At 46.0% G+C, this 14,905-nt stretch overlaps 1 protein-coding gene across 8 annotated transcripts in view; it reads left to right on the forward strand.

Annotated features, from left to right (window-relative positions):
* Positions 1 to 4,367: 4,367 nt before the first annotated feature.
* ATPAF1 (ATP synthase mitochondrial F1 complex assembly factor 1) overlaps positions 4,368 to 14,905 on the forward strand; it is a 34,907-nt gene continuing 24,369 nt past the window's right edge. For 3 of the 8 annotated variants that reach the window (XM_082366445.1, XM_082366443.1, XM_082366444.1), the window contains exons 1-4: positions 4,375 to 4,809; positions 9,231 to 9,339; positions 12,447 to 12,497; positions 13,244 to 13,306. In XM_082366445.1, coding sequence (XP_082222571.1) covers positions 4,481 to 4,809; positions 9,231 to 9,339; positions 12,447 to 12,497; positions 13,244 to 13,306 — 552 coding nt within the window. In that variant the 5' untranslated portion in view covers positions 4,375 to 4,480. Of the gene's footprint in view, positions 4,810 to 9,230; positions 9,340 to 12,446; positions 12,498 to 13,243; positions 13,307 to 14,905 lie in introns of all 8 variants that reach the window. The other 5 variants (XM_082366442.1, XM_082366448.1, XM_082366441.1 and 2 more) reach the window with 4 other exon arrangements.

Below are 14,905 nucleotides of genomic sequence, written 5' to 3' on the forward strand. Positions count from 1 at the left end.
TCCAAAGTACAGTGACACCCACACTAAGGAAGGCAATAAGAAAAAAAGCAAGCTGACTGATAGTTGTAGCTTGGGGTCTCAGCTGTTTCTCATTCCTCTCCTCAGCCCTTTCACCAATCGTTCCCTCCACTTAACCACTCTCTGCATTCCTGCCTTTTCTCCTCATTGACTGGCCTCATCATTCTTTTATTCAGTCAAAGCAGGATTTCCAGGGAGGTTAAGAGGCCACCTTTCGCTCTTCACAGATAAGGGAAGCTAGGTCTAGAGGGGCACGACCTGCCCAGGCTTACTCAAGCCTCTGGTTCCCAACCCTGGCCTCATCCAATCAATCAGAACGAGAAGCCTCACTAAAGGCAAAACCCATCAAGAAAGTAAAAGTTTACCAGTCGACGGGACACCAATGTCCCATCCCATTCCACCACACCCCTAACCATTCAGCTGTGATGTCCTGGGGTATTTGTGGTACCCCCGCTGGGCCGGCAGAGAGACATGGTCTATGCCCTCAAGAAATCCATAGTTTTCTAGAGGAAACCCTGTCCTAAGCATGCTTCCACGCAGGCAGCCATCACCCCCATCCATGCAAAAGGTCTTCCCTGAGTGCCCCCAAGCCTAGGTCATAAAGCAAGGGGCAGGGATTTGGGGAGGGAGCACATTTACCTCCAGGGAGGCTGAGGTCCTCCCTTTGGGAATCCATAAGGTCAAACCTTGGTACCTAGCTGGCCGATGGGTCTGGGGAGAGGGAGCTCACCTACCCATCTGTCTAGCCAATAGGAGTCCCCAGAATGCCCAGACCCCACTGTTCCTAAAGGTGGGTCACCGAGTTCTGAACACTGAGCATCCAAGGGCAACGCTTGTGAAGTCTAATGGAAGGAACAGACTCTACCAGTGGTGTTTCCTAGGCAAAGTGCATCTCTACTGCTTCTACCAGGGACTGACCCACCCTCTGAATTGTCGGCCCCCTACCTCTGACCCACAGAGCAGCCCCCAGGGAAGGGCCCTAGATTCCTCGGGGGCTTATTTTGTCCCTAGGCTTTAAGGAACAGTTGATGGATCCCTGGGCAGGGAGCACCCAGAGCAGTGGGCAGCCCTGCCGTCAAGTCAGCTATGACTGACTTGTCAGGAGACAACCCGCTCAAGGGAGCTATGTGGTCAACACCTCCTTCCTTGGCTCTTACAATTTCTCTTTTGTTTCTGTTTCATTACCTTCCTTCAACAAGTATTGGCAAGTGCTTCCGGGGCATCAGGCCCTATGGGAGCTCCCCACCATCTGGCCCTACATGTCTTTTCAGCTTCACCTTCCTCCCCATCCTTCACACACCTTTCCCTTCTGACCAGACCCTGCTTAACAGACCCTGCTTATTCACATCTCTGGAGCTTTGCTCACACTGCTTCTCCACCTAGGAGTGCCCCTCCCCACTCTCCCCCCACTGAACACCTACTTATCCTTCAAGGCTCGGCTCAACACCCCCTACTCTGTGACAAAGTTCTTTCAGTTGGCTTCCTAGAATCACACCGTCTCCAGTTTGAAGGCACTTTGAGAGTTGTCTAGTCCAACTCCCAGCACATGATTGAGCCCTAGAGGCAGATCTCCCCTACCCAGCACTAATCCCTGGGGAATTGCTTGGGTCAGGGACCTGCCCACACCTCCTGAAGCAGCTTGATCCATTTATGGGCAGCTCAGTTAGAAAGCCCTCCACTAACTAAACCCACGTCAGCCTCCCTGAAGGTTGCACCACTAGGCTTAGCTCAGCTTCTGGGCACCATCTAAGTACTTCCCTCTTTAAGCCCCCAGCATGGGACTTGGGGCACTAATGAGCACAGATTTCTTTCCAGGTTCCACTTACTCTGGGCTCTACCTCACTGGCTTCTGCTTTTCAGTCTCCTTTGCTAGTTTCTCCTCTTTTCCCTGATCTCTAAATGTCAGGTGCCCTAGGGCTCAGTCCTCAGCCCTCTGTCCACATTCATTCCCTCAGTGATCTCACCCAGACTCATGGCTTTAAATAGCATATCTATCATATCTATACTGTCAACTCTCAACGTTGTACCTCCAGCCCAGACCATTCCTCAGGACTTTAGACTCATACTCCCAAAAGCCTGGCTGACATCCCTCCTTGCCAGTCTGTTAAGTTATCTCAAACTACCATGTCCAAAACCAAACTCCTGATGGTCCATCTCCAAAACCTACTCCAGCCTCCTCCTCTCTGTAAATGGCAACTCTCTCCCTCCAGTTGTTCAGGCCAAAAACCTGACAGTCACCCTTGACGCCCTTCATTCTCTCACACCCACATTCACTCCAGTAGCAAAATCCTTAGGCTTTGCTTTCAAAACATACCCAGAATCTGACCATTTTTCCATCACCATCACTTTAATACAAGTACCACCCTCTCTCACCTGGTCTCCCTTTAGAGTGATCAACCATCCCTGTTTGCCTGGGACTGAGGGAGTTTCCAGGACATAGGACTTTTGATGCTACAATCAGGAAAATCCCAGGTAAACTAGGACAAATTAATCACCCTTGGGAGAGCTTGCACCCTTATCCCCCATGCCCTGTATTCCACCAGCAGTCAGAATGAGCCTTTTTTATATTTTTTATTTTATTATAAATTTATTTTTTTTAATTTATTTATTTTTGGCTGTGTTGGGTCTTCGTTGCTATGTGCAGGCTTTCTCTAGTTGCTGCAAGCGGGGGCTACTCTTTGTTGCTGTGCCCGGGCTTCTCATTGAAGTGGCTTCTGTTGTTGCGGAGCACAGGCTCTAGGCGCGGGCTTCAGTAGCTGTGGCTCACGGGCTCTAGACACAGGCTCAGTAGTTGTGGTGCACAGGCTTAGTCGCTCCACGACATGTGGGATCTTCCCGGACCAGGGATCGAACCCGTGTCCCCTGCATTGGCAGGCAGATTCTTAACCACTGCGCCACCAAGGAGGACCCTCACTCAGATTTAAAACCAAAGTCCTTAACCAAAGCCTACAAAGCCCTGAGCGATCAAACTACCCCTCCCCATGCCTCCTTCGCACAATAACCTTCTTGCTGTTCCACAAGCAGGGCAAGCATGCTCCTGCATCAAGGCCTTTGCACTTGCTATTCCATCTGGAAGGCTCTTCCCCCAGATATCTACACAGACCATGCCTTATTTCCTTCAGGTCTCTGCTCAACTGGCCCCTTATCTCTGTCTCTCTTAGCCTGCTTTGTTTTTTTCATAACATGTATTATCACCTAACATTATTTATGTATGTATGTAGGTATGTATACATATTGTGTCTCACCCCACTAGAATGTAAGCTCCATGAATTAATGTAAACAAGGAAATAAATACGTAAGAATTTTAGGTAGCCTTAAGTGCTCTGAAGAAAATAAAATAAGGTAGTGGGATAAAGAATATAAAGTGATGGGGGTGCATCAAGAAAAGTCCCTTTGAGGTGCTGACTTGTGAACTGAGCCCTAGATAATGAGGAGATAGCTACATGCAAACGGAGCAGCCAGTGCAAGGATGCTAAGGCAGGTACAAGCTGGCACACTTAAAGGACTTGCTAATCTCAGGGTTCACCACACTACTCCCGGCACAGGCCAGGGCCCAAGGCCCATCTCCGAAAGTGCAGGCTGGACTGAGCAGAGTTGAAGGCACTGTCCCTGCCCCTGAGAGGTCCATCATTCAAGAGGGGTTTCTATCAGGTAAGACCCAGACAGGAGGACTTTTATGAGGGCAGACTGATCAGTGCCATCACAGGGGGCCTGCTCCAGGCCTGGCCCTGTGCTGGGCGCAGGTGAGACCAGGTGTTGATGTCACTGTCCTTGACCCCAGGAGTTCACTCACACCTGGTTCAGGGGGTGAAGAAGATGGTGGCATTGGGTGGAGAGACAGCATTCCAGGTATAAAGACTTGTCAAGGACAAATCCAGGTGTCTCTTTGGGGAGAAGCGTAGTTCAGTTTGGCTGGAGTTCAAGGTGGGTGTCAGGAAGCAGAGGAAGAAAAGGCTTCGGAGGCAGCTGGCATCTTTAAAAGAATTCAGCCCTTGGACAAGTCTGGGACAAGTCTCTTAATGATTCTCAGCTTCAGTTTCCTCGTCTGTAAAATGGGGATAAAACCTGCCTCTCGCAGTATGAAGCAGATAGTGTCCTGCACATAGAAACGCTCAATAAAGAGAAGCTGCTACTGTGATTACAGCTGATGAAAGGGCCTTCGATGCTGAAGGATGACTACTCCAGCATGTGCCTAAAGAATTTAAAAGGGAGCAAGCTCGGTGAGGACCAGTAGGTCCGAGCAGCTTTCAAGAGGAGACTTGGCCCGCAAGGGCTGCTGGTCGCAGGCTCGGCGAGAAGGTTGGGCGGGGGCGCTAGAGCTGCAGAGCTCGCGGGGCGCGGGCGGGGGCCGGGGCAGGAGCGGCGAACCCCCTGCCTCCCACCACGCCTTTCACCGGCTCCCGGAACCTTCAGCGCGCGGAACCTCGCTGCTGGAGCGCGGGCGCGGAGGACCCGGAGGGCGATGGAGTGGGCGCGCGGGCCGCGGGCCGAGGCCGACGCGCCTGGGGAGGAGGAGGAGGAGGCGGGGGCGGTCATGGCTGCTGTGGTGGCGGCAGCGGGTGGCGCGGGCCCGGCCGTCCTGCAGGTGGCCGGCATCTACCGCGGCCTGTGCGCGGTGCGCAGCCGCGCCCTGGGCCTGGGGCTCGTGTCACCCGCGCAGCTGCGCGTGTTCCCGGTGCGCCCCGGCTCGGGCCGGCCCGCGGGGGGCGCCGAAGGCAATGGTGTCGGGAATGAGATCGAGGCCAACCCCTTCTACGACCGCTACCGCGACAAGATCCAGCAGCTGCGCAGGTGCGGGCCCGGCCGGCAGCGGGCGGGGAGGAGGGGCGGAGCTCGACCCGCGCTCTTGGTGTATCTGTATCTGGCGCTCTCAGCCCTTCCAGCAGCCCTGCCAGAGGACCACTGGCACTGTCCCCACTCTACAGATGGTTATTTAGGCTCAGAGAGGCTTGGTCACTTGCCTAAGATCACACAGCTAGTGTGAGAGCCGGGAGTCTCTGCGAAGCCCCAGTTGTCTTTCTGTCTGCTTTAGTTCTCAAAACGCTGAGGTCGACTCTTACGACAGCCCTTAAGAGGCAGGCAACTCCGAGAGACCTGTCCTCATTATCGAAATGGGAAAATGGAGCCTTCCAGAGAAGGGACATGACTTGCTCAGGGTCACCTATTGAGTCAGCTGAGCCCTGTCCTAGGACTCGGGTTCCCAGGCTTCTAGCTGAGGACCCTGACTGTAAGGAAAGGAGATTGGGTGGGAGCAGGGCATCAAAGATTAATAGTGTTACAGTTGGCTCTCAGTTGAACTCTCTCATTAAGATGAGAAAACTGAGGATCAGAGAGAGTAAGAGGCCTGCCAAAGGTCACACAGCTGGTTGGGATTTGTCTGACTTGGTATCTGGTGTTCCTAACACTACCCTTCACCTTCCAGAGAGAAGGACCTGGAGATTAGAGGAGGTTGAGGTGGGTATAAGGGGGCCGTGGAGGGTCCAAAGAGTTGAACTGGGAAGAGCTGAAAGAGATCAAAAGTGAAAATTGAAGGGACTTGGGAGAGAATCTGGCAGGGTGGGCAGACAGTTGTCTTAGGCAAGGAAACCTAAGACTGATACTGTAACTTCTTTGAGTTCTAGCTCATCTCTACTTCCACAGCCTTAATTTACTCTATTATCTTCACCCCGAATATTGCAGTCATCCTCTAACTCAGCGGTCCCCAACCATTTTGGCACCAGGGGACAGTTTTGTGGAAGACAATTTTTCCACAGACTGCAGGGGCGGGGGGGTGGGGGCGGGATAGGGTTTCGGGATGATTCAAGTACATTACATCTAATGTGCACTTTATTTCTATTATTATTACATTGTAATATATAGTGAAATAATTATACAACTCACCGTAATGCAGAACCAGTGGGAGCCCTGAGCTTGTTTTCACTTGCCACTCACTGATAGGGTTTTGACATAAGTCTGCAAGCAGTTGATTTATTATGGTCTCTGTGCAGTCAAACCTCTCTGCTAATGATACTCTGTATTTGCAGCCACTCCCCAGCGCTAGCATCAGCGCCTCAGCTCCACTTCAGATCATCAGGCATTAGATTCTCGTAAGGAGCGCACAACCTAGATCCCTCGCATGCGCAGTTCACAGTAGGGTTCGCGCTCCTATGAGACTAATGCTGCCGCTGATCTGACAGGAGGCGGAACTCAGGCGGTAATGCGAGGGATGGAGAGTGGCTGTAAATACAGATGAAACTTCGCTCGCTTGCCCGCTGCTTACCTCCTGCTGTGTGACCCAGTTCCTAACAGGCCACGGACTGGTACCGGTCCATGGCCCGGGGGTTGGGGACCCCTGCTCTAACTAGTCTTACTCACTTCTGGTCTTAGACCCATCTACCCCCAGTCCATGTCACTGCTACTATAATGATCTTTCTTTGAAAGAATGACAGAATAACTGAATGAGTATTTTTGCTCTCCTTCAGCAGAATTCAGATATACTCAAGTATTTGTCATCTTAAAAACCTTTTCTTGACCTACATTCCCCTTCAGCCTTTTCTCACTGATCCCTTTCACAGACAAGCATCTCAGAAGAGTGGTCTACTAATATTCTGAATACTTCACAGCTCCTGTTCATTCTTATTCATGAACAAATGAATGACTGGTTTTACTTTCCTTCCCCGCTAGATCATTCCTGTGTCAGTATTTACACATACTACTGCTGTCTCCTAAAGAGTGGCTTTCCAAGGCCACTCCATATCCTTAGTGTTCCATGCAAGGCCCTTGTGCTCTAGTACCTGCCAGTCTCCCTAGCTTTATCTAATACCAAAACTTCCTTTTAGCTCTATGGACCAGTGCAAAGGAATAAAGGACTGATGTTGGGGGCAGGTGTTCCAGGTAAGGGGAGCAACAGAGCCTGAAACCACCTCAACCATTTGGGAATATCTGAGCAAATTTTCATCATAATACCTGTAGCACTCTAATGTACTTATTTACATGTCTTTCTGTCCTACTAGATAGTAAGCTCCTTGAGGTAGGGACTCTTTCTTATTTATTTCTGTATCTCTGAAGCCCAGCAAGTTAACCAACAGGCGAGAGACAACAAGTCAAGTTTGTTGAATGAGTGAAAGGGAGAGAGGAAGGAATAAGTCCTAGAAGAAGTTGAGTGAGATGGGAGGGAAAACTGGGGCTACAAAAAGGAAAAGAACATGAGGTAGAGGAAAAGGGAGGTATGAAGTGAAAGCAGGGCCAAAAAAGGATCAGTAGAACCTGGGCCAAGTCAAGGAAAGAGGCAAGACAGAGCTTCGCCGTGAGGCCCAAGACCAACAGGTAGGCTATCGTGAGATATTTTAAAAGGAATTATAGTCCTCGATTGGTTAGTGCTGGAGCATACTCACTAAAACCTGGGCTCTTGGAGCACTTATAACCCCAGTTCAGTGTGAGCCAACGACAAGACAAGGCTGTGTGCCCTGCTGACCCCACTCCAGTCCAGTACCTGGGTTTTTGCATCACACTCTACACTGGTGAGAGCTTTAGGCCCACTGTATCTAGAGTGTGCATAAACGAACATGCCCAGAGAGCAGGTCCACAGTAAGGAATGATTTACAAATCACATATATGAAGAGGGGCTGAAAAAACTGAAGAAATTCAACCTAGAGAAGAGAAACTTAGGAGGTGACATAAGAGCAATTTTCAGGTACTCATAAAAAGAATTAGACATTTTCTCTTGTTCCTGGGGGAGTGAAAGATACAGAGTGGTAGACTTAGACTCAGAATGTTTTAATAAAAAAAGATGTCCAGGGTGAGAGTACACAGGGCTCCACTGCCTGGGCCACCCCTCACCGTCTCCATCTGCTCACTGGCAACACTGACCTAGGCCCTGGTACTTGCAGCCCTGGCCAGGCAGGTGCCACACCCTACCAGGTGAGGCCCTTGGTGCAGCTCTTCATCGAGGAGGAGCTGGCCTTCTCCGGAAGGGAGGAAGATCTATCCAAGTACATGGCAGTGAAGGGAGTGGTGTTCAACATCACCTCCAGAAAGGAGTTACATGGAGGAGGAGCGCCCTACGTTGCCTTGACCAAGAAGGACCAGAGGGGTGACCAGGATGCCTTTGGAGCCTGCAGGCGTCACCCATGACACTACAGCCCGGGAGCTGGAGCCCCTGGATGACATCTTCACCGAAGTGTACACAGCCAAATATTGTCAGCTACACAGCCTGAAGCATTCTTAACAGATGGCAGCCCCAACCTGGACTTCACGCCTGAAGACCAACCCCATTTTGACATAAAGGACAAATTCTGATGTTCCGTCAACTGGAGCAGGTTCTTTGGAGAGAGGGTCAGGGAGAACTCAGGTGCTAAATCTGCAAAATAGGATGCCTGAAGCCTCTGAATTGCTGGGATCTGAATAAATAGAGATTTGCCTAGTCGGGGAGGGAAGGGAGATGTCTAAGAATCAGATGTGTTCCAGTAAAAGCTTGACACCTGGGATTCCTGCCTGAGGATTCTTTCATCTAACCCAACAAGATGACCACAAAGTACCTTTCCCATCTTAAGGATTTAAATTCCAAATACCCAGAGTGTAAGTACCTGAGGGAGCAAGCCCTGTGTCACCCTAGGGAATATCCTGCAGGAGAAAAATGTTACAGAGGCCCCTTGAGGATTAATAACAGTTGAATAAGTGGATTTCTTTTTCCACTTTTTTGATTTGTAGGCCTGTGCTCAGGCCTAACTAAATTAAGACAAATCCTTCAGCCTCTGACTGTCTGTGTCCTCTCTCTGTGAAAGTGGAACATGGTGCTTTGTTATTTCAAAATCCAGAAAGGCGGGCTTCCCTGGTGGCACAGTGGTTAAGAATCCTGCCAGTGCAGGGGACACGGGTTCAAGCCCTGGTCCGGGAAGATCCCACATGCTGCGAAGCAAGTAAGCCCGTGCGCCACAACTACTGAGCCTGTGCTCTATAGCCTGTGAGCCGCAACTACTGAGCCCACGTACCAAAACTACTGAAGCCCGCGCGCCTAGAGCCCATGCTCTGCAGCAAGAGAAGCCACCACAATGAGAAGCCCGCGCACCACAATGAAGAGTAGCCCCTGCTCTCCACAACTAGAGAAAAGCCTGTGTGCAGCAACGAAGACCCAACGCAGCCAAAAATAAATAAATAAAATAAATAAATTTATTTAAAAAAAAAAATGTCCAGGAAGGCCCAGGTGGTTTATCTTTTGGTTTACCTTTGATCAGGTCTGACCCAACTGCTTTTGAGTCCCGACTGGAGAAGTGCAGTGAGTTTCGGAAGCAGCCAGTGGGGCACTCCAAGCAAGGTGACTTTATCAAATGTGTGGAACAGAAGGTAAGACCTGCCCCTTTGGGTGTTGTTGGCTCACCAGTGCTCTACATCCCCACCACTGACCCTTATCCTGGGAGTGGGTTCATTGAGGGGATCAGCTCCATCCATAAATGGTATTCTGCTCTTTCTGGCAAGGTACTGTAGTCATGGTGGAGATATAAGGGGATGAAAAGGGTAATCTCTGCTCCCAGGGGGTATAGTCGAGTGGTCAAGGCAAGGCAGACATGTAGGGATCAGGGAGGAAAAAGTGCTTAATACATGTTAGCTCTTATTACCCTTAAACAAGAATCAGAGCTGGGGAAAAGCATGTTGAAAGCTGTGTATAGTCAGCCCTCCCTATCTGCAGGTTCTGCACCCACAGATTTTGCATCTGTGGATTCAGCCAACAGCTGATAGAAAATATTCAGGGGGGAAAAAACTGTAGAAAGTTCCAAAAAGCAACACTTGAGTTTGCCACTTACAGGTAGCTATTTACATAGCATTTATTGTATTTACAACTATTTACATAGAATTTACATTGTATTAGGTATTATAAGTAGTCTAGAGATGATTTAAAGTGTATGGGAAGATGTGTGTAGGTTATATGCAAACACTACACCATTTTATACAAGAGACTTGAGCACCTACAGATTCTGGTGTCTTCAGGGGTCCTGGAACCAGTCCCTGACTGATACCAGGGGACAATTGTATAGGAAGATTAATCTAATGCAGTGCTTCTCAAACTTTTTGACCATGACCCCCGGTAAGAAATATATTTTACATTGCAATTCATTACACATATATGTATATAATTATAACTGAAGCAAATGCTTACTTTTACTATTGATACATGCAATACACTCTTATTATTATTTTCATCTTTTAAAAAACTTTGGCCACAGTCCACTAAATTGATTTCACAACCTATGATTTGAAAAATACTAATCTAAGGTGGTGCACAAAACAAATTGGGGTGGGAGAGGCCAAAGCCAGGGAGAATATATCCAGGTGTGGGCTGCATGGGCCTGAAATAAGGTAGTTACAGTGGAAAATTGGGGTTCTACATTGTAAAAGGAGAGATGTTTATTTTACTTGGAAAATAACTTTTTTTGCCTTGGGTATTCTAAATTTTAAGAGAACCCACTCAGTCTTTTAATAACTGGTTGAGTTAATTAGAATAAGAATAGTTAATGGGTTAATCATTACAAGGTTGGGGAGCAAATTCAACCTGTGATAAACATAGTTTACAATTTTATATGAACAAATAACTTTCTACTACAAATATTTTATCAAATGTAATTTCCTTTAGCAAACATTTATAGTGTCAATGTTACAAATCAATAGCTATGGGAAATATTACTGTATTATAAACTTTCAATATTATCTGGGAAAGCTTTTTGCCCCATTTTGAAACAAGACTTAGAAATTCAGCTTTGTGATGACAAGAGCAGAATAAGTAAAGATTTAATTTAAATTATGGCAACTTTAGGTAAATATTCACTTACTGTCTTTCTTATCTAGCTAGAGGAAGGCTAATGGCTAATGGCTGCATATCTAAAGCCTTTTCTTTACTTTGAGTCATTGGTTCCCTACCATGTGATACCCAACATCCCCTTTTTATAATAAATTGTATTTAATTCTCTCTAATTCTACCCTGAAATGAAATGTAGACAATATAACCCACCTACACACATAATTTCAGGGGGAAAAAATAAATATAATGCCTTAACTGTAATAAAGGGAAGTATTTTTTAAATAAAATACAGATTTCAGCATGTAAGTTCTTGGGCACAACTATGCTGTGAGACCTAGTACAGTCATCAGGTTCTTTCACCTCTGTATGAAATCACCATGAATACGTAAGCAACAAATGCAGACTGGTACGGGATGTTATGTTGGTAATTATAAAAACTCCCAAACCATAAGCAGTGTTGTTATCAGTGACCCTCATGAGATTCCACAATGTACAGTCTTCTCTTAAGTTACATAGTAGTTGCATTTCTGAAAAATTCAGTATTGAATAAAACTGTTTTACAAAGGAGAAAGAAAGAGAAAGGAAAGGAAGGAGGGAGGGAGGAAGGAGGGAAGGTCTGGCTAGAATTGGAAAGTTGTGTGGGGTGAGGGAAAATTCATTATGTAGAACTCATCTGCAAAATTGCAGCTCATTTAGCACCGCTGCCTCTCCCATAAATGCAGGTGAAAACATCCAGTCAATTATTGTGATAACAAAAAAACAGGTCCCCATAGGTTTCCAAAGCATCTGCAGTAGACATGCTTTAAATGTTTCATTAATTGCTCTTGAGACTTTGGGCACATAGGGTGTATCCAGTAGGTTCTTCTACAGCACGCTTTTGTCTAATTTGTGGGTACTGGTTCTACGGACATCATTTATGAAAGGTTTGGATTCATTAAAGCACAGAGTAATGAAAAACAGGGTTTAATGCAGAAAGTATGTTTTAGCTTCAGAATCCCAGGTGTGGATTGCACTCCTCTCTGAAAGGCACAGAAATTGAATGGAAAACTCAGAACAACACATCCCTACTGTCAGAAACAGCTCAAAATTGGATTTCTGGCCATGGCCTTTATCTGAGAGTGGGCTAGGAGAGAAAATAATCACTTTCAGTTGTTCTTGGCCTTTTTTGAGGGGGAGTCTAATTTGAGGGAGGGAATACTAAGATGGAGTACTGGAAAAGACTCAGTAGTCTGCTGAGGTTGCCTGACTTCAGAAGTGCTGTCACAGATAAGAAGCAGCTTGGAAAATACATCATTCCATTCTTACCTCCTCTGTGGCTCACTGGGAAGGAGAGCACAGGAAACCCAAGTAGGCTTGTTCTGGGAAGGATTCCCTCATCCATGGTGGCAGGGATAGAATGGACTCTCAGTACCAGTAGATGGTGTTTACTAACAAAGAACTCCCTTCTCATCTCTGTATCTCAGAATCAGTCAAAGAAAAGTTGTCTCACAAACAATAACTCTTAGAACAGTGTGTACAGTTACTGTATAGAGTGGAGAGAAGTGAGTTCTGAGGTGCAGCATTACTAAATGAGGTATTGGGCACCTCACCTAGGGAGGGTGGTCTTCTTCTTAAGAGTAAAGTATAGATTAATATCCTGTCCCATTGTATATTTCAGACAGACACATTGGGGAAACAGCGTACGAGCAGAGGATTCACCAAGGACAAGGTAGGTTTCTAATTAAATATCCAAGCGTGAATTCATATGGAACATCTATAACAAGTGGCTGCAAGTTTGAACATATTTACTGTGGTTCAGTGATTTTGTGATTTTCTAACTGTGGAGATGAGAGATATTTCTACGAATTTTTGTTATGACCTTGATACGACTCCTAGTATAGTGTGGGTCCTGGGGGTGCTAGAGGAAATGTGAAGGAAATGTAGTGTACTACTTCCTACTCTGTATAGGAAGTAGATTTTTTTTTTGGCCACGCCGCGCAGCATGCAGGATCTTAGTTCTCCAACCCGGATTGAACCTGTGCCCCCTGCAGTGGAAATGCGGAGTCATAACTACTGGACCACCAGGGAAGTCCCAGGAAGTAGTCTTAAAAAATCAAATAAAAACATGTTTACTCTGTCATTTAACTTGCAAATAAGGAGCCACTTCTGGCAGAATAGCAGTTAAAGGTAACAACCAAACTTTCTCCTCTTAGGAGCTGCAAAGTGCTGCAACGCTTATTAGTGAGCGTGAAACATTTGGGAAGTACCAGTAGATATTCCCTGAAAATAGAACTGTGAAACCTGCCCTGGGGGCTCCCTTTTCTGAGCATGTGGGTTTTCTTATACTCATTCTCCACTTATTGAAGATCTGCTTTACTGTCCTCCCATGTTGCTTCCCACAAGGCTTACAGATAGAGTTAAACTGTTTTATTTTTTTAATTGTGGGTGTTAATTGCCTTTTATTTTCTCTTTCAGACTCTCAGTTCAATCTTTAACATTGAGATGGTGAAAGACAAAACTGCAGAAGAAATAAAACAGGTAATGAATGAAAATGAATTGGCATACTTTATGAAAATGTGTGCTCTGTGAACCAAATCTGAAAGTAGAAAGGAGCATACATTTCCTGACACCTCTTTCTAGCCAAAATGAAAGGCAATCATTGAAAGCAGAAGTGATGAATTACATGAAAAATAGTGCATACAAAAACTTGGTCTCACTCCTATATATCTAATCAACTCACATTTCCCCTTTCTTTTTCATTCCTGTTGTCCACATCTTATTTAAAATCATCACTACTCTATGCCTGGATGACTACCTTTCTAAATAGGTTTCCCTGCTCTTACTTCTCCCACCCCCTCTCCCCCTATCATATCCTCACCAGTTCGATCCTCCTAAAGTTCTACTTCATATAGTGTATTGGTTAAGAACACAGACTCTAGGACCAAGCTGCCAGTTTTAAGTCCTAGCTCTGCCACTTACTAGCAGAATGACTTGGATAAGTTAGTTCACTTTTGGGGGCCTCAGATTCCCTATCTGTAAAGTGGACATAGTAATAGTACTTACCTCATGGAGTTATTTGGGGAATTAAACGAGTTAATATTTATAAAGTACTTGGAACAGTGCCTGGCACAGAATAAGTGCTATATTTGTGTTTTTAAATAAATAAGTAAAAATAAATATTATGTTAGTAACCTGCTCTCAAATATTCAGTGACTTCCCATATTCCTTTGCTTGACATTCAGAGTCCTCCATTATTTTAGGACCTTCTGCAGGAAGCTTCCTGGACACCTTCCTTCAAAGCACGTGTGATCTATTCCACTTGTTTGGTCATTCCATATACCAAGAATTCCATATTGCTTGAATTAGCATTTGTAAATGCTATTTACATTTTCACATCTGATTCTTTTCTCTCTAATTAGAATATAATAAGCTATTTATTGGCATTCCTTATAGTTCCATGAATTATATTTTAGGTATGTTGAGAGAATCAAAATAATAATAAAAGCAGTATACTATGTGTCAGGTACTGTACTTAGTGCTTTATATACACTATTTCATTGTATTCTTGTAACCCCCTTATAAAGTAGGTGCTATTATTCCCAATTTACAGCTGAGGAAACTGTAACTTAAAGACATGAAGCAACTTAGTGGCAGAGCTAAGACTCAAACCCTTGTCTGACTCTACATCATATTCCCTTATGGGAAGCTGTGCCAATTACTGTGGGTGTCCTTGAGCACTGTGTCATTCATTTCAGCAGACAGTTATTAAATGTCAGCCTCTGTGCCAGGCATAGAAATAAATGAGAGAATCCCCAACTCTCAAGGGGTTTCAGCCTAGTGGAAAGACAGACACAAAAACAAAAAGAGAACAGTGCAGAGTTCTAACTTCTGTTAATAGAGGCTTAATGCAAAGTCTCCAGGAGACCTCAAACTGCCTTTGGGAAGAAGTGCCAATAGAAAGTGGACACCAGGCATGTCCTTTGGGGAGAGAGAAGCCAGGCCCAGGAGGCCTGATCATCATATGACAAATATCATTTAGACCTATATTTTTAGATAGGAATTTGTGTTCATTAATATAATTTTGAGTAACCAAGGTCAACTATGTTAGGGAACATCTGTCAGTCTCATAAATTCAGT

Source organism: Balaenoptera borealis, assembly GCF_965194805.1.
Source record: "Balaenoptera borealis genome assembly, chromosome: 1".
NCBI lineage: Eukaryota > Metazoa > Chordata > Mammalia > Artiodactyla > Balaenopteridae > Balaenoptera > Balaenoptera borealis.